This window comes from Bombus vancouverensis, chromosome 7 (genome assembly GCF_051014615.1).
Source record: "Bombus vancouverensis nearcticus chromosome 7, iyBomVanc1_principal, whole genome shotgun sequence".
Taxonomy (NCBI): Eukaryota; Metazoa; Arthropoda; class Insecta; order Hymenoptera; family Apidae; genus Bombus; species Bombus vancouverensis.
The window spans coordinates 17,219,424-17,243,213 of record NC_134917.1 but is presented as its reverse complement, the minus strand read 5'-3'; the positions used below and the strand labels follow the sequence as shown (position 1 = coordinate 17,243,213).

Sequence of the window (23,790 nt, the reverse complement as noted above, 5' to 3'; positions counted from 1 at the left end):
ACATAGCCAAAACCACTTCACCAACACACCGGGTCGACGGCATCGCCCGACTCTATTTCGATCTATGCTACTTACCAACCAAACACTGACCTGCTCTACTTTCCACATGTCTGACCGTGCACGAGCCTATTTTACTTTCCGCGTGCCTACCCATATACTCGAGCTACTCCACTTCCAACACGTTGCCTGCGCGCTAGTCTATTCTACTTTCATATTCTCGTGTATAGATCGGTCTATTATACCGTCCGGTGGTCCGACTACTCTAAGCCTATTTTACTTAATACGTTACTCTATCATTGCGGTGTTTCTCACCGTGCTGTGATTAAATACCGCTGTACGATAACTGCGTCTATTTATCGCGACGTTGCAAACGTGATATTTATGGTTTAGCCTTCCGATATTTTGAAAGATTCACGGTATACGCGTCGAATATCAATCTGCTTTCTACCTTCATATAATACACGTAATTCCAATTTACGTGGAAAAGGTAAATTTTGTTAGCGTTTCCTATCTATAGAATTTTAACTGAACATATACAAATGTGTAGATTACACAAGGACTCGGAAAAAGAAAGTAGGTGTCCGTGAAACAGTTTCGCGCGTGGATTTTGGACGGTTTTTTCACATTACCGTACGTATTCGGGGATAAAGAAGTGGCAAAGTTGAAAAATTCGAATTTATACGCGCGGAAATGTTGCGAAAGAAAGTGTTTAAACGCTAAAGTAGTTTTTCCAGCCGACACTCTGCGAAATAAACGGCTTCGTTTTACGAACGCGCATATACTTTAAAATTCGAGCAGGGTCGCGTACGGTCACGCGTCTCCAGCAATTTCTGTTCGCGCTTTGCATGCTGCAATGAAGTGCTTTTAATTATGAAAGTATCCACTCGTTCGGGTGAAAACGAAGGGTACGTAAGCGTTACGACAGCAATATAATCTGCCGTAAATTAGATCCAATGGCGTTGTACGTTGTCCGTTCGGTTATACGAGCACCATCTATGATTCTTCAAACGTCAACTATGATTCGTTTATTCTTCGAGAGCATATAGAGCGTTCCACTGTTGGTGTATGTTAATGCACGGAACAATTTAAACAGAGGGAGTTAATGGAATTCCTGATTAGAAGTAAGCAGAATAAGTAAATGCGCGAACAGACAACTGGCAAGGTAGAGTAGGTCAACGTTTACTCGGCGATGCTGATAACAGAATGCATCGATATGGGAGGAAACACGTTAAAAGAGGCTTGTAAATTCTGATTTTACGCAAGATATACAAATTTCTCGAAATAGTTGCAACGATAACAGAAAGTAGAACAACTCCCGCGAGACAAGCGTTTTCCTCAGAGTCGTTTAAATTCAAATATCATCAATTACCTGGAGGAAACCTGCTCGTCAAAGAGTTCGATCTCCCGACGATATTTCAACGCGAATACCGCGAATTACGATGAACCGTGGCGCGGGGTTTGCCTCGATGTTTATCCAAACAGTCTTAAATTTCCTAGGCGTCTGCACGAACGCTAAGGCGAGGGTTCCTCGAAAATGCAAATATTCTCGAAGGACGGAGCGCCGTAAGAAACGTTACTTTTTATAAAGCGGAGATTTTCGACGCGGACCGGAGGATAAATTGCACGCCTTTGAATGGCCACGTTATAAAGTCTACGCACCTGCTGGGAAACCACCCTTACCCATTTCAGCGAGCATTAAATTATCTCGAGACCGAGGCGAATTAACGCGCGCCAAAACGAATTCCAACTTTTGCTCGTTCGATCGGTGCCTTAAATCTTGCAATTGCCGCGTTGGACCACCGGCGAGCGATAAATTCCTTGGCGTTTCGAGAATTAATCCACGAGGGTGAATCACGGGCCGATCCACCCCAAGCTGGGAGACCCTGTATCGTCCTGATTAAACGAACTGCAACCGTACCGCAACCGCAGCACCGTAAAGTAAACTCTCGGAAAACTCGCGCAACGATCCAACGTAACTTGGAAGGTGTCGCGGCCAACTCGCGCATAGTCGTCTCGCGAATGCAAACCGGTAGCGAGCGAGTATATCGACGCGAGATGACTTATTCAGTTGCCAGACCGCTGACGCGGCTGGAATTCGCATACGAAAGTGGGATAGATGGTGCCGATGGTTCTCGAATACCGGAGGCCGCGTACGGCGTGAACACGCTCGTCTTTTTCCGCTTTTCACAGACAGCCAGCTGTGCTCGTGCAAGAGACGCGCAGCATCGCGTATCTCGTACGGAAAATCTCGGATTCCTGGACGGATCGGCACGGATAAGGGGTGAGATCAAAGAAGAAGGAGGGGACGAAGGATTGGAAAAAGAAGAGGACGGGACGAGGAAGCAACAACACAGCGAAATTTCAGCCTGCAGCGAGGGCGACTGGCAACCGGCTCGACGAGCAAACAGGCAGTCAGGTAAGGCAGCCAGACACCAGCGATGGATGAGATGCTAACGAGACGCGAAACGATCGACTATTCTCTCTGAGCAAGAGAGAGAGAGAAAAGGGTAGTCGGGCGTGAAATGGTTTTCCTTTAGCACTCTCGACTCGCTGCGCCGCGCCTCGCTGCCAGCCAACGGTCCGAGTTTATCCCCCGTGCCAAATACGTGAGACGCGTACTTTGCCGTGTTTCCTCGCCGCGATACTAACCGATCCTCCAAGAATTATTGCTTTCTTTGTATCCACCGCCTCTGGGAGAACTGCCGGCTCAAAGGGACCTGCTTGCGGTTCTTCAAGAATACCTGTTTTCTTTGAAGTTTCTCAAACCGCTGGCTGATGCGAGTCTCGACATGGACGAACAACACGCTTGCCCTTCTGGGAGCGTTCAATGTTAATGACCCGAGGTCTTTTTGCGGCGGTTACACTTTGATTTCCATTGCTTTAATAGTTACTTTGAAATATCTTTCGTGATTCTCAACCTGTTATGGCAACGATCGATCAGTTCGAACGCACGCTGTTACAGTTTGATCTTGCATTTACCAGTTTATCGAGAGAGAAAACGTTTGCGTTGGAAAACGTTGCGTAAAATGGAAGCGTGTGAAATATACCGATGTGAAACGTCGATCGAGCATTCCGACGAGCTTCCCAATATAATCTCTTGGAAAAATGCATCGGTCACGACTGTCCACCATGCCAAAATCTCGAGCGATCAGGCATCTTTCATTCGCCACGTAATCTCGAACACTTTGCCTCGCGACTCTATCGCTCTAGACATCCGACTAAGTATCTTTCTTCTGCTCGTCTATCGTTTCAGTTCGAGGACTCTTTTGTCCGTCTCGGCAAAAATTCTACCACCCCAACAACAAAAGTATTACTCTCTATTTTCTTGGTAAAAATCTCTTTTTCCGATGTCGCGTATCTCCTTTGATTAATTATACTCCGTGAAGCGTGTTTGGTATTGTATGCACGCTCTATCAAAGAATCACACTACGAGAGCTCGGTTCGATACAACTCCAAGTGTCAAAAGAAAGAAGAAAACGAAGGAAGAACCGTGGACAAAGCGAGCGCGGCGCGTTGCACGGTATCAAACAACGGTGATTTGCAGTCCGTTGCAAAAGACACGGTTATTGCGCGAGTACCCTCGGGTGAAGTATAGATGAAGTTTCCCCCCGCGGGAACGCAGGACTGCTTGCATTCAACGATTCAGCCGTAAACTTTGATCAGCCATGCATTGCACACGGCTAATCCGCTAATCTCTCACGTACACGCGATAAAACGAGCGCGAGACCGTGAAGTGCGCGAAGGAAACGGCAAGAAAGCGGAAATCGTAGCTTTGAATGCGAATCGGGAGCTGCCGACTCTCTCTCGAATGCGATCAAACCTGCCTCGAATCGACCAAGTAACGAGGCATATCGTTTGTGATTGTTTTTAATTGCGTGAAAAACGAGAGTAAGAATCGATACCGTGTTCCGTTTACGGAAAGCTCTGATCGCGAGAAGAGAAAGAACAGTTGCTTACTAGGAAAGTAACCGATAGACGTGCATTAAAATTGACAGCAGGCAGTGATAAAGGCAAACCAATAATAGAAAATAATCGGTAAGAGTAATTAATGGATTAAAAAAATTCCGAGAAAGTAAGCTATATTTATATGAATCCGCTATCCGCGAAAGCTTCAGGAACAATAAAGACGAAATCGTACGCGTGTACATTTTTCGTATTCGAGTAATTCTTAACACTTTATCGACCGATAGCCAACTAATCGACTTTTTGTCTCCGACAATCTTTCTCGTTATTTGAGCAGTAATTTGCTATTTAGTACTAAGATACCTCGCTCAGTTTCGTCAGTTGCGTTGCTTCGCAAGCTCCCACAGTTTTATACCAATTTGAAAAACTTACCGTTCGCGATGAACGAAAAGAACGCTATCGGAGAGTCTAAACCGAAACAGAGCCGGCGCCAGGGAGAATCTGAGCCTGAGCTGCCGGTCGGACGTGCGTATGCTGTGGAACCGCTAGCGATCAGTAAAGTGTTAATGACAAACACAGGCACCGATTCGATCAAAAGTTATACACAAAAGCTGAAACGACATTCGTTCTGTTTCTATCATGCGCAAAATCCTGCATTAAAAATAAGTCGCCCGACCGGACTATCGACCAGACGCGAAGCTAAGCATTTTCCTTTTTACGATCTGTATCGACGCACCTCCGCGTTCATCCTCTGCGACAACAACCGCTTCGCCTAGAATACGCGAAAAGGCGAGAGAAAGAGAGAGAGAGAGAGAGAGAAAAAAAAGAAAGGGAGACAAGAAACTCGACGGTTCGCGAATCACTCGTTATAGATCTGCTTGCTGGTGTCAATTTTTCAAGGCTTCATATCACGCGTCGCCTGGTTCGAGACAGCAGCTATATTTATCACTCTCCGTCTATTCGTTCGCCGCTGATGCATCTCTTTGGGAGCGATCTTATTGATGAAGCGCCGCGCCACTGTCGAAGAAAAATCGACGATCGACCTCTCTGGTCCAGCGGAATCGTGCGTCCGGGAAGCGGATCGAAAAAGAGACGAAAAAGGAGCTCGTGATTTATATCATAATCCCATGTTCGGTGTCTCCTTTCGAACGGAAGGTGACGTCTACGTCGGCAGGCTTGAAAATTAACACCGTCGTGTACCGGTGGAAAGGGACAGCGACGCTTCCATTATCCAGTAATATTATTTACTTGCTTCCAATTTCCTGGTCAATTGATTCGGCGGTCTCCGGTGAAACGTGATTTACCACACCGCCGATTGGATGGCTTCGCGTCCACGTTACGTGGCTCGAGTTACAATTGCAAAATGATACACGCGCACGCATTGCCGAACTAGAATTACCCGTGCGAAAGTATTCGCGGTATTCGGCCGGGGAATTGAGTTTATAATGCGGATGAAATTCTTAGATTAACGTTAAAATCGTTTTACGTGTTTGATACAGATTTTAAAAACGGAGACGGTTCGAATTTTTGAATATTTCGAAATTCCGCGTAGAAGAGGATCGAGTTACCGTAATTTTATAACGCAAAATTCTGCTCTCGTGCATTTGCTTCCTGGTAAATTGGAAGTTTTTAACATCGTTCAAAGAGATAGTATTATTTCACGTTATTATTGTAGAAAGTTAGGAAAGTTGTATGATTAAATTTCAATGCTAACGAGTGCAGTTGTTTAATTTCGCATAGCAGAATTTACGAAGTCACGTCACGCGAGAACGTCTGTTCCGTGCCATCGATTTTGAAAATCTCCGGCACGCTTTTCAGTCGCACGAGAGTTCACCGGCGTAGATCAACGCTGGGTTATAAACAGCAAATCGGTCAGAAGAATAACGCCGTCTGAATGAAAACCGACTGCAACTTCCGCAACGAAATGGGATACGTGAATGGCGAGGCGAAACTCGCCGGCGTCGACGTAATAACTTGGCCGTGGAATCGAAACGGCTGGGAAAAAACTACGTGTTCGTTTCGTATTTTGTCGGCGTGTCGAGGAGGGATGATCGAGCGCGCTATCGGCAGGTGAACTAAAAGCAAAATTCACGGGGCTTCTCTTCTCTCTTATCTCGTCGATTCTTACGATCCTCTTCTGCTCGACGATGAAGAACGCTCTACAGAAATCGAATTCGCGACAACGTCGAAGCAGGGCCAATTTTCGGAAAATTCATTAGCCGTGTTCGATGAAAACCGCACGCTCGTGGCCCAAGCGGAAACTTAGCGGTTCGCCGGAAAAATAGCCCTCCGTTGAGCAAAGTTCTGATTAAAAGTTATGAACGGGACCGAGAACCGGTCGTGTGCACTTTATTTACGGGCTCTCGCGTAATTGGATTTCATTTTGCCCGAGAAACTTGAATTCCCGATCCTTTGTGCCCGGCGATCATCTGCCCAGAGAAGCTTAATTCCACGTTGAATCTAATTAACCATCATCGAACAACCGCGGAAAAATCGCCGGTTAATTAAAACAGTTTCGAGCTTGGCGAATCGTTGCTAGGTATTTGCTGCGAGAAGCGGGGCGAAATGAACGATCGATTGCTCTGACGTCTAGTAGTCTGTCTATTCGTGGAAAAGAGATTAACGTAAAAGAGATTCGACGACATAGAGAAGAAGTCTAACTTGGAATCTTTCTGATGTTCGTTTAATTATTTTAATTACGCAGAGGGAAAACGGCTTTAAATTTGATGCACGTGTCAGCGCGATGTTCGTTGATCTCTGACTTTCGATAAGAATTTACCTTATCGGACGTCTAAACAGCCTGGCAAATCGATGAAGCGAAATTCATCGTTGATAATCGATTTAAATTAATCGAAACGATAAAATCTTTTCTTCGATCATCGTCCGGTAATACGCAGATATACGGCAATATTTTCCACTATCGTTTCACTGTCCTTCGTATTTCTTATGCAGGTACTACGACGATACATAGTCTGACACTTTTGCATACCTGGACACGGTTCCAAAATGAACGTAAAGGATATCTGCATCTACCTTTTCCATTAGCTTGCCAAATTACACGTACAGCTGACCGTAAGTCGAGACAAATGTCCAGCTTGCGTAATCTGACAGAAACGCGATCTCGATCCGATGTAAGATCGCCTGGACGAAGATTGCTCCCCTTGATCCTAGTTGAGAACACCTTATCGTTAGGTGAATCTGTTTTATGACTTTCGACAACGAACCACCCATTACATAGCCCATTTCCTATTCACCCTCGCCCCTATTTAGCTGCCCGCTTAACGGCGACTCTTCACGAGGCTCTTTGTATTCGTGAATATATTTATGTACACGCGCTTGTGTTGCTTGTCAGTCTCTCTCGTTTGACCGCCACGTTATGGCGAAAAAGTTCATTGCCAGACGCTACTTTCTTGCGAGGGGAGCGAGGTTGCGCGATATCCGAGAAGAGAGAAGACGAGGAAATTGGCGCGCTTCGTTATACGAAATCGCCTGTATAAAACGGACATCATCGCCGTGGGCGGGTATCAGCGTCGTAGAAAACCGGTTACCGTCGTAGGTGTGGCTCGTGCTGCCAGATATTTGGCGCTCTAAGCGCCGCGTCTGTCCCGCCTCTTTAAAATTGAACGTGGCAACGCGAAACCACTATTCCTTTTATGAACACGAACCGACTTACCGGGCCAGCAGAATGCATTGCAGGAATACTGCGTTCTAATTAACATAAACGCGGCGTCGAGAGGTTGCAGCAGCTTCCGAAAGAAGAGGAATATTTTTGTCTGCTTCTCCGGCGACAGAAGCGTACGCGTTTCGTAGATGTGAAACGCATGGGAGAAAATCAATGTAGTCGCGCTTCGATATTTAGTGGGATACGAACCGGGCTCCAAGTGTATTATTAGTCGGTGGTCGAGGCAAGTTCGAATTTTCGATTAGGGTCTTTGGGAATTTGAACTCTGAACCCGGTAGTGATTGAATGTCGGAATGGAGAGAACGGAATATAGAGTTATGGAGTTTCCTGTTGTTCCCTATCTCCCCGTTCTCGCAAGAAATTCACAATCGCGGTAGCAAATACAGAGCTCGCTTCGATGGTCGAAACACAAATTACCGAGAACTCGAGCATTTGCGATCGCGACGCTGGATACCGGCTAAGTAGCTTTGTTAACTGCTTTAACTGAATGCTTTGTTAACTTTCTACTTTGACGCTTTCCATTCGTAATCCTTACACGAATAAAGTCTGTTTCCTCGAGATACTTTCTCTTGGTTCCAGAGAATATCGCACAGAGTAATATTATACGTATAAAATATAAAACATGTTGAAGCTGTTTCGAAATTAAGAAAGAGTCTGGAATCTGCGAAACAGGAAAATTCAAAGGCTGGACAGCCGCAAATCTAGATCGTCAAATATTGCTTAAACGAAAGAAGAAAAGTAAGTCGAAATCTCTCGCGTCTTCAGCGAGCAGAATTTCCTTTACACGGACGTGCGGAAAAATTATTCTCTCCGAGGATAGCAGCACGGATACAGGTGATTCGTGCAAAATGTATCTTGACCAAATGGAGCTGTGCGGCAGGCTGCCGCAGCGTAGATTATAATCGCGGGAATTGCGGCCAGGCTTGGTCATTAAATCGCGTAGAACACCAGAGATTGTTTCGTCGCTGTTTGCACGGCAACTGAACAAGCAATGAAACGACTGACCGGAGATAGTCAACTAATTATAGCGTTCCTCACGGACCAGAAAACAGAACAATGCTCCGTATATCGGCAGTCTGATCGCGCTTCCAGGCTACATTAAAGGATTTGCACCGTGAGACCAGTTAATTAACTAGCGTGCAATATCAGTCACGGAGATTAAAGTCGATCGACGATCTTCGCGACGCAACGCCTCGCCGATGAAAGCTACTGTTTCGGACAATAGCATCGCCACTTTCGATTCTCTGGTCGATTTGCAGATTAGTTTGGCTATGTTTGCATTATCCTTCCTCTGAAAATATTTCACGAATGTCGAATGACAAAGAGAAGACACGTGCGATGTTCTCGTTCTTCGTAATATGCGACACCAAAGGGATAAAATCTAAAATATCTCTATGGGTTAAAGATGAAAAAGGCGCGGAAAACGTAAATTATAAAAATATTGAAAAGAAGAGATTGGACGTCGAACAGTACGTACTTCTTATATTACGCGCGAGCAAATTGGAAATTAATGTCTGTCGCGAAAGGGTTGAAAACATCGAATATTTCCCAAGTACTTTTATCGCATTATCGTTCGTCGTAATTAAAAGAGAAAAAGATTCGATTCACCGGCGAAAAAGAATCTTCGTCCATGCAAATACTTGTACCGCTACCACTGCAACTTACGTTCGGTTCCGTCGGTTTGGAAGGCAATCAGTGCCGCAGACGACCGGAAACGCGCAGCTTCTCCGACGAGCGTGTATCGTTGACCGGCGTTAAATGCCCGGAGAACGATAACGTCGTGCAACGGAGGAGAGTTGTCGGTTCGAACGACAGCCCTTCAAGTGTACCGTCGACCGGAAGCTCGAGGTTATTGACTCGCCACTCGACTTCGTAGGCGTGCAACACACGCTCACGGGGGAAACCTGGGGTGCGGTGTGTGTCGACGAGGAAACAGAGACAGGATCGAGAGACCGTGTAAGAGAAGCGACTCGAAAAGTGCTGTATATACGAGATATGGTAACAGGTAGAGGAGAGACGGCTCTTGAAAACGGCAATTTCTTGTTTCCACCGAGAATTGAATACGCATGGTCGCGCGGTTCGCTTGAAAAAACAACCTCGTTGGAGATAATTAACTTTGCGCTAAATTCTTTCGCGATGGTTTCGCGATGGACGAGATTACAACGTCTTCTAACGGGTCCCGTGTTTTTTTCTGGCAAAAGACTGGAGATATTCCCTAGACACGATATTAACTAACACTCGTAACTGGATTATTAAACGTAATATCGGGAAATTGAAGTCGCGAGAGTTTCTTGGTCGATAGATGTGTCCGGTATAAATCTCAGACGTAGTTGAACGTCTGGTAATAATTATATCGATCGCACGTAAAGTAAGAGCTATAGAACGTGGGTGAGTAATCTGGTTTACGCTGATTCAAGTTGATCCTTGATCTATAAACGAGTTTTGCCTCGCAACTTTTATAACCTGGTTATATTTATATAACGATGTATCGTCGAGATATGCATAGAAATCAAATGATCGATTTGATCCGAACGATTAATTCAAAGTGCACGACGAGCGAGTAACAGGCAGAATCGTACGGCCAGATAAACACGATAGCCGCTGATTGGAGAAACGGCACATCGACGTGGGGAAATTAAGCGGAAAATTATTACCTAGTGCTGTTGCATCTGTGCGTGCCTTGGGCGCAAGGCTTCTAAAGGATCTGTCAGCGCCCAAAACTGGAAATTCTAGTGGTAAACGCGAAATCAAGTTACCAGCGAACAGAGGGTGCTAGCGCTTCGTCGTAAAGCGATGCTGTAACCGTATTCCAGATCAAATGTGATAGTCAAATAGAGTTTTTTGTCAGATCGTAGCGCGAGCAGAAGCCGTACAAACAGAATCTATCGGCTAATAACCAAGAACGATCGATCGACCGTCGGTTTCGAATGTACGCGCGCGATTTTCGATAGTCGAGGCCGCGATTAACCGCGTCGAAACAGCGCCGCCCGGAAATACGACGGGTATTCGATGTTTGGCGACTCCTGCGGTCATCACCGGCCGATGAAATTAAATTACTTCGGCCGCCGGCCAAGCGAAACACCAACCTCGCTTCTCCTCGCCGTTGCAAACCCGATTTTGCACTTAAATCGCTTGTAATCGACGGTTTTTGGCTTTGCGCTTAACATTCCCGATCGAGAAAGATCTTGAACACGTTCGTAGATCGTTCGATGTATCGTCTGCTTCGCGATAGGAATTCGCAGACTTTGCGATCAAGCGAAGAAAAGTAGCTTTCGAAGCTTGGAATTTTTATTCCGTTGCCTTTGATCGTTGTATTTGAGACGTGTCGCTTAAAATTTGAGTAATGGAAAAAACAAAATTTCACTTTTTAAGTCTCCAAAAGCCAACCCGTGTCTTTGATATACAGGTCGTGTCATTCGCGAGGACGCGAAGCGGAATAGAAAATATTTTACTGGGCCTAACGCTATCGTGGACGAAAAGAAAAGTAAAATATGGAAAATCGTGGCGAAGACAGAAATTGTAAGCGATCGATCGCGAGGCCATTGGTGCTGGAGAATGTTCCATTAATTACGCGGAAACCTTCAGCTAATCAATGGGTAGTTAGTGGCCAATGGTTGGCTCGCATCAATAATCACTGGGCGACGTGGTAGTATAGTACTGGGCTTTGATGCGCTAATTTACACCACCTGCATTAATGCCCTTGTCCCACTGGTCCGGAACGACGATTGTCTAAGTGCGTGTACGATCCCAGGACAGGTATGCGCAAGGCTCCGCGAACAAGACGATATATTAAGGTAAACCAGGCCGTACAAGCATCGATGTTCATCCCTTAATTGACAATTCACGTCGACATATTTATTTCTGTCCGAATCAACAAGAATCATTGATTTAGATTCCGCTAGCGATGCTGCTCTCCATGCAGAATGTATTATAGTAGGAAAAACGTTACAAACAGGGACAAACAGTGGGATAATTTTGTAGATGTACACCAACGAACATGATCGCTCAAAGATAATCGATCGATTCGGTGGAACAAGCACGTACAAGTCGGCCGTCGTACAACGAAATCTATAGTTTGCAAACTTTGTACCAAGTTGTCGATATTTGCGAGGATCGATAACATTTCTTCGCAAGATGAATGTCAGATGAAAGCAAACGCCGCCGTGGAAGCAAAATGGTACAGGGGAAGTCGATGGTCTCTGGCTGAAAAGGGAATGTAGAATTAACTGACGAACAAAGTAGAATCTTTTCGTTCCATCGCCTGTTTAATATCTGATGCTACGAGTGTAACGAACACACAAAAGAACAAACCTCTCTTGGTTACCTCGCAAATCCGTCTACTCTGCAAGGAAAAGCGCAATCACGCTAACAGCGCGCGATTAACCGGGGAACAATGGCGAGGTCCGAGGCTTCCGAAAATTCGCCGCAACGACACAATGAGCGACTGCCATCCGCGGCACTGCTTCTCCGTATCTGACTGCTATACTTTTCAGTCTGTTATAAATACACCGTGTAAACGTCTCGGTGACACCGGTCTCGTTCCTCCGTCGCGCTTCCGCGGCTTCCGCTTTCGAGCGGTGACAACGGTGGAAACAATGAAGCAACCCTCGCGGCCCGTCCCGCCGTGCAAACTTTAGCTTTTGTCCCAACGCACCGGGAACAAGCGACGGAACGAAAAAGAAGCCCTCCTCTGCTCGGTTTACGGCCGAAACAATACTTTTATCTTTCGAAATTCGTCGACGACGGCCTCGAGACAGTGCCGGTCGTCGCCTAATTAGATTCCCCGACGAAAGGGCCAACTATTTAGCCACTGCCGCTAATAAAGTTCTAAACGGCGAGACAAAGAACCTGGCATAACGAGATTAGCAAATTACATCGCGGTACGCGTTTAATTAATTCCCACAAGCAGATTCCCGAGCAGATTTTCGCTCTTCCTCGTTCGATAGGCATTTATGCGATCGTGATTCTTTTTACCCTCTCTTTTTTTTTTTTTTTTTTTATCAACAATGACGATGTAGCCTGGATGAAAAGACCTTTGGTGGTGATACGATTTAGAATTGGAAGAAGAATACCGGAAAATGTCTTTGTGCGTGGTAATCTTAGGGAAGGAAGGACTATCTTATGCCGTTAATTATTTCTCTATATTAACGTGCCTTTTACTTTAACGATGTTTATCATCCAACGAAATCGACGTTAGTAGCGAATCGCTAAATCGCTAAATCGAACAAACAGACGGGGATAAACAAATGATAGAGAACGGTGTTTGCTTTCACGACTTATGACCCAGCGCAACAGTCGGAAACCAAGACTGTATTTCCTTGAAAGATAAAGAAGGATGTACGCCGTGAAAGAAGCAGTTTCTAATTCATACGGTCGGCATGCGGCTTAGGTAGCGTACCGTGCAACCGGCTCACAGATCCGATTTCTCGACATCCTTTTGCGAAAGTTTAAATAATACCAGCTTTGTACGTGGAATACCATCCACTCCATCGGCGTTTTATTGTCGTCAGCTCGTCTCGCGAAAATCTACAAAGAAACTCTCGAAACGGGAGAGAATATAAAGAAGAAGAGGAAGAAGAAGAAAGAGAAAAAAGGTTGGTCGGCAAGAGGAAGAGAGGCGAAACTTATAAAGAGCGGTTCCGTTGACGTCCACGTGAATCGAGCCATTATCATGCAAACCTTAGGAAGTCGAACGTTACCCGGACAGAGGGAAACGAAGAGAGAAAAAGGATATTGCCGCGAGTGTTGGCGTAGCGCGGCGAAGGAGTAGGAGCAGCAGGAGGCGGAACGAAAGCGGAATGCCACGAATTTCGTTAGCGTGGTTTCGACGATGGAGTTGAACCGACGCGGCGCAGCGGACCGAGCGAGGCCGTATCTGCCCGGTCTGCTCTGATAAAGGAGAAAGCCCCGATATTGGTCGGACAGTGGAATGCCTGCACATTCGTGTCGGACAACAAGATTTCTCTCTGTACCTTATACCAGTCTCGTCAGCCTTATGGGCCGAGGTTGCTGGATGGAACGGAAGGAAACGAGAAGAGACGAGGGAGCAAGAGGGACGAGGAGGAGAAAGGCAGTACGACGGATCGAGGGCGAGGTTAAAAGGAAAGTCGAAGGGATCGAACGATTGCGATTGGAACAAGTACCGTTAAGCGGCAATGGTCTGCCTGTTGTCACGATCAGACGTTCTCCGCAACACGAGAACCGTAGTACACGCGTGCCCTCCCTCGCCTCGACTGTCCTGGCTGAAGAACAAGCCGGCAAATTGAATTTCGGCTCGAACAGCGGGGGAAAAATGTCGAAGAATCTAACGTCGGCGGAAGAGAAGCGAGCACAGGTGTCCAACGAGCGTGGAGAAACTAAAGGAGGGATCGTGGGGTCGAGCCGAAGAAAAGCGAGACGCGAGATTCTCTCGGTGAGAAACTTAGACGTTCGTCTCCTCGTGATTCGACTACTTCGCTGGTGCGAAGAATGCAAAAACAAGGAGAGTGTGTTGTCGAGCGCGGCTAAACGAATTCGTTGTGGAAAATCAGCGATAAAAGGGCAGAGGAGGATTTCGATTTGCGGAACGCCGCGACGCTTCCGCTGTCTGTTGGTCGGCTCGAGTACAGAGAATTCGGCGGAGCAGCCGCATAAAACGTGCATTATTCTTAACTTTTTCTTCGCCGCGAATTCGCTTACGGCAACCCCGAGGGCGCTAAGCAAATCTATTCCCATCAAACGCAGAACGACGTTACCATTTCCAAGCAACGTCTTCCAATCTCTTCTCCTCCTTTCATCCACCGACTACGACGAGTCGCTGGGATTTCACCAACACCGACGAAATCGATGATTATGACTCGACGAACGCGTTACAAGCATATTATCGGTCGTCTTTTCATCGAACGTTATATGCTTCTATTTCGATATGCCTTGTTCGAGGCTTGTTTGCTAGCTCGCAATATTCGGAAATTGCCCTTCGAATACAATCTTAATGTTATCGCATCAGTTTTGTTAAGGGTAATGAAGAAATTGAAACGTTTAATCGTTTTTATCGATGGTACGTAATTTCTTCCGGTGAAATCTGTGTGTATAGAATCTTTAGTCGAATATCAATTAATTTCTATTCTTTCATAGCCCTGTTCTTTCAGAACTTTTTGATGTTACACATATCCTACATTTGTTATTCTTTGGTAAGTTAAGATTCGTGTTTCTATACTCTTGGGAATTGGTTCTTGTACGTATTCATCGTCCAAACGTTGATTTGTCATTCGCTATAATTCGGTATTCGGTCAATTATTTTAGTAGGAAAATTGCGAATCTTTCCACTCACCACGATTACCAGATCCGGATTTCTAAAGCGACTAGTTCGGTTAAATGGCGCAAAAATTTTCCATAAAGTGTAAGAAAAATTGTTCCAGCGCAATGAAAGAGCTCGGGTTGTCTAATAAGCCATAAACCCCGGTACGTTGCGTAAAGTCTTGCTAGGAAATCGTTGACAAGTCGGCTGGTTCGGAACTCAAGCAGACTAGCGCGCGAAATTAAACATCGCCGCGAGGGGTTGCGCGGATGACAAATAAACGAGGCGAGAAGCGCGACGGTCAGACTGAAAAGAGCAGCTCCGGGGTTGGCCAGGACACGTCTAGCGGCTAGCTGGAAATAAAGGAAGGGCTGTACTTCGCGCGAGCAACGGGCGAGATATTAAAAACAAAAGTGGTCCGCAGGAGGGTGGCGTAGACGGCCGCGTGGCGGCTGGTTCATTTGAAACGTGATTCGAGCGGGTCGACGCAGAGGGTTGAAGCGTGTCGCGCGGCAGTCGGCGACGCCGCTTGCAACGATTGTTTCGTCCCGTGCATACCATTGTTTCGTCGCGTGTATGTACGTTTTGCCGCGGAGACGAACGCGACCGATGCGTCCGTCAAGCAGAAAAAAGAGCAAATTAAAAAGAATACCAGGAACGAGAGGAAGAGAAAGAAGGGGAGGAACGTTTACGACAGATGCATATTCATGCGGCGCGAGGATGCAACCGTGGTCCGAGCGACTTGATTTAATATGCATAAAATCTTTACATTTCTGGGACTCGGAGTAGCATTTTGTAGAGACTAAGAAATAATTTGACACGGGAATGGTGGTTCTCTGAAAGGAGATCTGGTAATCTGCTTTCTCTGGAGTCGATTACGGACGACGAATCGGTAAAATGATTTGTGATACGTTGTAACTCGTCGAAAGCTTTTGCCCGACACGCGATATCGTTCTCGGTCTGTTTCTCAGTTCGATCGATATTTCTGTCGACCATTTTTCCTTTCTCTTCCAGGACTTTCTTATTTTTTTTTTTTTTTTTTTTTTTTTATTACTTTCTGACGTTCTCTTTTAATTGTAATAATCTTGATAACTCGCTGAAAGCTCGTTACGACTGTTGGAAATAATTTTTCTCGTATAGCAGGAGAAGCACAATGCGCGAATATAAAAATTTCCTAATAAAGAGAATCGACAAACAGCATTGACCTTAATCCTCGATAATTAATTTCTAGCTACTCGCTCGTTATACGGCAGTACCGTTTCGTCAATATTTGCTAATACTATTAACTAGATATAACTATCGTGTTCAATATTCATAATCGTAACTTACCGAGGACGACGAGCTTCACAGGTCTGCCGGAAAGTATCTTCCCCTGATCGTCCTCCAGCGTGCAACCCCATATACCGTCGTCTTCTAATCTAACGTTGTCTATATGCAACGCCTCCGTGATAGAGTCACCGATATATCTATGTCCAGTTCCACTCATTTCCGTTCTCGTGTTGATTGTAATCATATCTACCGGACTTCCCTCGTGCAGCCATCTCGCTGGTCGTATTCTGTAGCTCCTAACAAGACAATTCGTACCAATTAGAGAATTAATTCGCAACGACAATACCGTGCGAATTCGTTGCTGCGACGATATCGACTTCGACTACTTGCTCTCGCTACTTTAAATCGAATCTTCCCATTTGCGGGGAAACGGCTACGCGTGCAGAACTGTGTCAGCAATTACGACGAATCTGTTTCGTTGCGTCCCCAGTTACTTTTAAGACGAATCCAACGTTGTTTTTTTTTTTTTTTTTAGAAAATATTGGTCTTTCCGACGTGTTTCCGAGTTATCGATCAAAACTGACAGAATGTCATCATCTATCTGGTTAATAACCGTGCTAGATACGTCTGCAATGAAATTATTTCTACGTTTCGAACAGCTATTTTTCAAGAAAATCGTTCTAGCAAAGCCTTGCTCGTCTTCTAACAATATCTTTTTTACAATGGAATTTTAATTATCAAATTTTAGTTTGCTAAACAGCGATACCCAGTTTAAACAGCTTCTTTTTCAAACGCGAACGCGATAAATTTCAAATGAACACACTATCCATCCGACTAAAGCAGCTATTTTCACGCCAAATAAATCACTTTCTCTTGAACGAGGAGAAAGAAATCCTTCTCGGGGAAGAAGCGAATAAACCAAGCCACATTTTCTACGATATAAATTTATCTTTAGACGGAGGTACGTAACAGAGAAAAAGGACGAATCTCGTGATAGTCGCTCGTGCGCGTTTCATTCGTCGATGAAGAAGGTTAAATTACCTGACCCCGGGCAATAGCAGCCTCGAGTAATTCTCTAGCTCGCATGGCAATATGACCTTGCTGTGAGGTTTCACCACCAGTTCCAAGGGTGGCTTTGACGGAGCGGCAGCTGTATCTAAGGAGACTGGAACATCGGTCGTAGCGGAAGAACTGGTAGACCATAAGTCCTCTTCGGGGGCTAAAAGGGCCGCGGGCTGCGCCACCTCGTCCGACAGAGAAATCAACGTCGAGCTGGACGCCGTTGTACTGGTGGTGCTCGTCGTGGTTCTTCTAGCACGCCGTCCTCCCTCCTGCCTGCCACGAAGGGTGAAAACACCAGCCTCGTTCACCGACCCTGTAACGACAAAGGATAGTATCGTCATCTCGCTGTTGCGTTGTCTATAATATAAATAATAAAAACACAAAAACAAAAAAAATAAAATTACTTTGCTCGTCAGAAATTTCACAGATTCGAGTTAACAATTTTTTTTAGCGTCGCTCGCGAACGCGAATTCTAGATGGTAAATTCCAAATAAAATATTTTATTACTACGCTGTTTTACTGGAATTTTAGTTTCTCTATATTCGTACGCATTGATTTCAAGTTTGAAATACGAGATTCTTAGGAAGCTCGATAATCGACGTACTTTATTCCATCAAATTTCATACTTGGCGGTCGTAACGCAATCCCGCAAAACTCGACAGAGCCGCAAAATAAATAGCGTTCCACGCAAACGAAGGCACTTCTTAACTAAATGGTGTTTCCATCGGTCGGTCGATTCTCCCGAAAACTGTCTATCAGCTTCGGTCGACCAAGGCTACCGAGGAAAACTAATTATGTCTTCGATGGACCGCAAATAGCTATAACTATCTAGCGTAGTCGAGGTACCTTGTCGACCCGTGTCTCTACTCATACCCTCCTCACGACCTACTATATTACGGAACAAGCTAATGTTTATTACTCGCCAAACGATGACAGAGCCGAAACGCGAAACGTCTCTGTCGTTTTATCGCTTTTTGCGAAACCATTATCGCGCGTACGCGCTTGTTCGATTTTAATTTCTAGTCGTCGAACTTCATCGACGCTCCAACTGCTCGAAGCCGGGCCAAATGAACTAAGAAATATTCTTCAAATCCGATCGTCCGTAACAAGCAAAACGAATAATTCAACGAGTGATGTAAATTTGACTCTGAGGCATACGAAAAATGGTATAAACCGAACAAAAGACGCGGAATGAGAAGAAGACGAACCCGCTAAGAGCGAACGATTCGTCAATGCGTTCGTTAACGTTTCCGGGTATATCGGCGACCGGTTATACACCGACACCGAGTGGATGTTGTTGAGCGTTGATGCATGCATTATTCAGACTGTGTATCCATTCATTATTCATGTCATGATCAATGGATGTCAACAGACCGCGATCTGTATCTGAACGCATCAGCCTGACAGAAAGTGAAAGCACTCGCTGTCGTTGGGATGCGTCCGCGACACGAAGGGGCTATCGATGCCGATCAGATTTTATGAAACGAAGGAACCTCACGCGAACACGCTTGTCTTCGTTACAATAATGCGTTATTGTCGCCTGGATGGTCCTGTTTGGTCACCGATACCGTTGACAAGGTAATCAGCCAATTGTAGCGTTACTTGATAATATGCCTCTGATGTCGAACGTCAAGTTTGGATATAGAAATTATATAGATCGCATAGATCTATTATGTAATCGTAAACACGATGAGCCGATGAAATTTATGCTGTGCCGAGAATTCGCTGCTACGATGCCGCTATAATATAACATAGCGATATAATATAATCTGGGAAATTCAGCGTCGAGTTTCTCGGAATTTCTCTGCAACGAAAGTCAATAATTTCTGCATCGTGGAAATCGGAATTAGATCAATCGTTGGCCGTCGGAAACAACACAATATCGGGATACATCGATATTCGAAAAACTTCCAAATAGAAAGAATCGTTGTTCAAAAAGGCAGTGCTCGTTGTTATGCAGATCGATAATGGTAAATTTCAGAAGCGGCGGAACAAAAAGATGACAAACGCGTAATCGTAAAGATCGATATCAATGCGTTGCGCGTTGAAGAAAGTGTTATCGATAAATCTCAAGGATATGAGGTTTCCGCGTTTCGCGCGAGTTCCGCGTGTCGAGAAAAGCGATATCGATAAATATCGATCGAATTTCCACTGGATGCCGATAAATTCGCTCATCCTCTGAAAATCAACACCAATAAATTCCGGGTCGTGGAAATCGGCACCGATAAATTCTGGGTCGTAAAAATCGATGCCGATAAATTTTCCCGTTTGGTAAAACCCTGCGGAGCATCGGTAAATTTCGGGTCGTGATAACCGATCGACGAATAAATTGCGAATCATGGAGATCGATAACATTGAATATCTTTTCGGCATGATCGACGATGATTTTTGGGTCGTGGTAATTTCCTACGATGACAAATTCTCCGTGCTTGGAAACCAAGGACCGAGATAAATTCTGGGTCGTGGCACGCGGCATCGATAAACCTCGCGTCCGTTCGACTCGAATCTTTCATTAATCAACCCGTGTTACAACCTAGTTACGCTAACATATACACACAGCACGTAACCGAATACGTGGGAAACCCTTCAGCAAGAATGAACTGGACGTTTAAAAACTAAAGCGTAAATTCGTATGGACGCATAGTGGATACGGAATGTATTATATTTCCCTTGTAGTTTACACGCTGATTAATTAAATCCTGGAATATGAAATTTTCTATCGTTTAATGTTATCCTGTTATTCGTCGTTAGAGAAGTTTAATATTCGAGATTGAGAAACTTGATACTGATAACTGCGTAAGCAGAGCCTAGTAAAAACCGACTCGCTAAAAAATATGAAATTGAATTATACAGGGAATTTCGTCTCGCGATATTTCTAACAGTATTGTAGTAACTGATGGTTTCTTAGAGTAAGGACAAGTGACGATGGTAGAGTTCAAAGTTTAATGTATTCTAACAAGTGATATTCGATAACAAAAGGACAGACTACGATATCGTCGCACGCCGACTCACACTCCGTGTCCGCTCAACTCGCACTCTGCTTCTCGACTGACTCTCTGGCCGTTTTAGCACTCTATTGTCTTTCGCTAGGCCCACCGCACACGTGTTCTGCAGACGCTCGTAGCCAGGGTCACGTAGGTCTTTTCGGCAAAGCTATTTACCTGAAGGACCCGGTAATGCACTGATGGAGCCGACAGCGCCTCGGCTCTCGCGACATTGTCTGTAGTTAGCTCGACGTTTCTTAGGCCCTTCTCCACTACTACAGTATGAATTATAAATTCGTGTATCGTACAGTTCGATCGTTTCAACATCTCACAGAGATACATTGGACACAAGTTACCAAACAAGTTACAAGTGCAGGTTGCGTTCTACGTTTGTCGTGCAATAAGTCATGCGTTTAGCACCATCGCGCAGACACTGCGCATCGTACGGACCTTGTACGTTGACGTGAAATAACGTGAACTAATTACCTAATTAATCTTGCGACCTACCGAGCTAAAATTGAAGTACCGAGAGACGCCTCAAGTTGCCCCATTTTCACTAATAGAAAGTCGTACGCCATATTTCTGCCGATCGTAGAATCTTTGTCGCGAGTGTCTACTCTACGTGAAATGTCCATTCTTCACTATCCAGCGTCAAACTGTTGACATACTTATTCGTGTAGCTTATTAAAACGTTGAATCCCTTCGCAAAATGTTCTCGAACGTATTAAGTGGCACCTGGAACGCTCGACAGTCGATATTCCGTGGCGTGCGACGTTTACAACCTCGTAAAATCCTTAAGAACTCCGGTCGGCAACGGTTGAAACAACCGTGACTGCTTGCAACAAGCAAGCGAGTCCTCGGCGCTGTATGAAATCGCAAAGACGAAGGATAACCACCGACGAAACGAGCTATCTCTGCGCGTGTCTCTTCGTTGCTGGTTGCTCGCAAGCAACCGCGATAAGCGACACCGACCTTGGCGAACACAGGTAAGAAAATGGGAACGCTAGAGCGACGCGGGCGTGAAACGCGAAAGAACAAACGGAGAGACACGACGCCACGTGACGTGCTTACTCGGCGCGTTTGCATGTATGCATGCGAGTCGCGACAATACGAGGTTGTAAAACGGTTAAGAGGATTTGTCACCTCGTGTCACTGGATAAACTCCTTTTCCTTCGCTCGCGAAACTCTGCTGTGTCGCTACTTTGGTTGACATCTTGGAGGACACGAACGCGAGCGACTCGGTGTCTCTCTTCTCGCCTCTCCTTTATTTCCTTCCCTCTTTCTATCTTCCTCTCTTCCATCTTTCTCTCTTTTACGTACGTTAAAGAGAATCCAAACTCCGCGTCCTGATTCCCTTTGTTCGTGGCGCATCAAACGTGAAATATGCGAATTCGCCCGGGGAATTCCGGTAATTTGCGAAGAGGAATCGGGGAAACTCGGCTTCGTCTTTAATCCCCCCCCGAAATACTAGATTTGTCGAACGTTGCACGAAGCAGCGGAGCGGAGGGAACGGGGCGCGCAGCGGTACGGAGGAAACTTAGTCTCGCAAAACGCATGTGATACCGTGGAAAGTTGGCTGGAAGTTCTTCCTACCATCCTCTTGCACGGCGAACTCTCCAACCCCCGACCATCCGCCGGCTATAGGATTTCGCTTCGTCGCGCTATTAATCGCTACTTATTTCCAGGCTTAATGGTGCCGTAAAGAAAATCGTCGGAGGATACTGTTATCCGAAGGGGTGAATTTGTTGCGCCAGTTCCGCGGAACGTCGGAAGTGCACAGCTGTATAGGGTACAATGGTTTTAATGGGCGCATTGTGTCTGTTTCGTCGAGTACTTGACTCCGACAGAAATGGTATAATTGAGCGCGACCGGTATTTATCGCTGCGTTTTGTCTGGTTTGCTGAAAGATATGGATTTAAATTGCACCGACGGTATAAAAGGTTTCCAACTCTTTGTTTTCTAATGGATATCGAATGACGGAGAGACTAGGTAGGAAGGCTACGAAAGTAATCAATCACCTACGAGGGTAAATCGAGGAGCGATATTAAAACCAGGTCTGAGTGTTTGTGTATCTTTGGAAACAAATTCATTTTCCACCGACCGACTGTCAAAATGATAGAGAGCATCGTCGTCCGATAAAACTGACGGACGTATTTGTCGAAGGTGTTTTGACGCTTCGCCGAAAATACGTTCAGCCTTTTAAAAGCGCACCTTGGCCAAACAAAACGAACAGATCCGTATAATAATCTTTTCGAACGATGTAGTTGGGCAGAAAGGAATCGATCGTGGCGAACTAGCGTGTTTTCCTTCCGGATCGAACGACTCTCCGTGGTCACGGCAACCGCGTGTGAAAAAATGTCATCGACCGTGCGCAGGGCGAATATCAAATAGCACGTTGCAACAACAACGTTCGTAACTCTTGACAAATATTTTCTGTTGTGTTCCTCGGATGCTATTACACCGGCGTATTCGCGAGTATTTACGAATCTGTTGAAACGCTTTCCAGTAAACCGACTGTTGGTAGTTTGGAAAATATCAGAAAATGTTGCCGAAAATTTCGAGCGCTCACGAACGGACGAAGGGAGGAGCGAGGTATAAACGAGTCTATGGTCGCAAGAAAGCACCGAGCGAAGTAAGAGAAGAAAAAAAGAAGAAGGTACAAACGATACAACGTCGGTTTTGTGTACATGAAACTGTAAAGATCATAGACCGCGTCTCTGGAGCACATCTAACAGAGCAATAAGAGATACAAGGCGAAAGAGAAAGGAGGCAAAATGGTGAAATCAAAAAGAAGAAGAAGAGAGAGAGAGAGAGAGAGACGGAAGAACGAGAAAAATGGAAGAAGTAGGAAAGAAAGAATTCAACGGTATGGATATATATCGGCGAGGGAATTTATCTTTGGCGGAATTCACAGCACGAACGTCTTTGATGGCAACCGGAGTGATTCTCGCCCAGGCCACACCTCCTTCTATCTCTACAATTCCCCTCCTCCTGGTTCTCCTCTCGTTCCGATCCTCTAATCTCTCTTCACCCTTTACTCCGATCCTCGGTGTCATCCTGTACTAAGCCCTCTGTAATACCCTCTGCTACGGAAACAGTTACGGACCGGTATTCGTTCCGGTCCTTGCCCGGTAATTCCAATCACTACGACGCTCTCGTTAACTCGAATCGACGAGCAAATACCGACGCGGCAAGAACAACACACGAGATTTCGACCCCGGCAGCACCCCCAACCTCCTCCTGGATTATACGAAATATTCTTTCAGCTCTCTTGTCCTGTTTTCCATCGGGGAACAGATTAATCTCAGCGGCAGGGAAAATACAGGGGGATACGTTGTACTGTTTATAATCCACGAATGCGAGAACCGAATTAATCCCTAATTACGAACGTCGTTGGATAACTCATTGAACACGGATATACAGATATAATTTGTTCATATATCGTATAATCGTACGCACGGATCCCGATATTAATTTGTCGGTATCTGATTTCGCCAATTAGCTTTGCGTACGAAAGAATCGTAACGAAACGATACGGAAATTTATTTTTCACGATGGAACGAAAGGTCGTTCGTACCTTTCTCCGGTCTGCGGTGTATAACGATCGATCGAAG

General features: G+C 45.4%; 2 protein-coding genes across 3 annotated transcripts in view; one reads left to right on the top strand and one right to left on the bottom strand.

Annotated features, from left to right (window-relative positions):
• The window catches only part of mRpS17 (mitochondrial ribosomal protein S17), a 196,905-nt gene that overhangs the window by 14,338 nt on the left and 158,777 nt on the right, over positions 1 to 23,790 (top strand). The gene's annotated exons all lie outside the window — the stretch shown is intronic.
• Positions 1 to 23,790, bottom strand: part of tei (irregular chiasm C-roughest protein teiresias) — a 321,318-nt gene that overhangs the window by 140,889 nt on the left and 156,639 nt on the right. For both annotated transcript variants that reach the window (XM_076620193.1, XM_033335069.2), the window contains exons 4-5: positions 17,172 to 17,505; positions 16,191 to 16,426 (exon numbers count right to left, since the gene is read on the bottom strand). In XM_076620193.1, the coding sequence (XP_076476308.1) occupies positions 16,191 to 16,426; positions 17,172 to 17,505 (570 nt within the window). The remainder of the gene's footprint in view (positions 1 to 16,190; positions 16,427 to 17,171; positions 17,506 to 23,790) is intronic.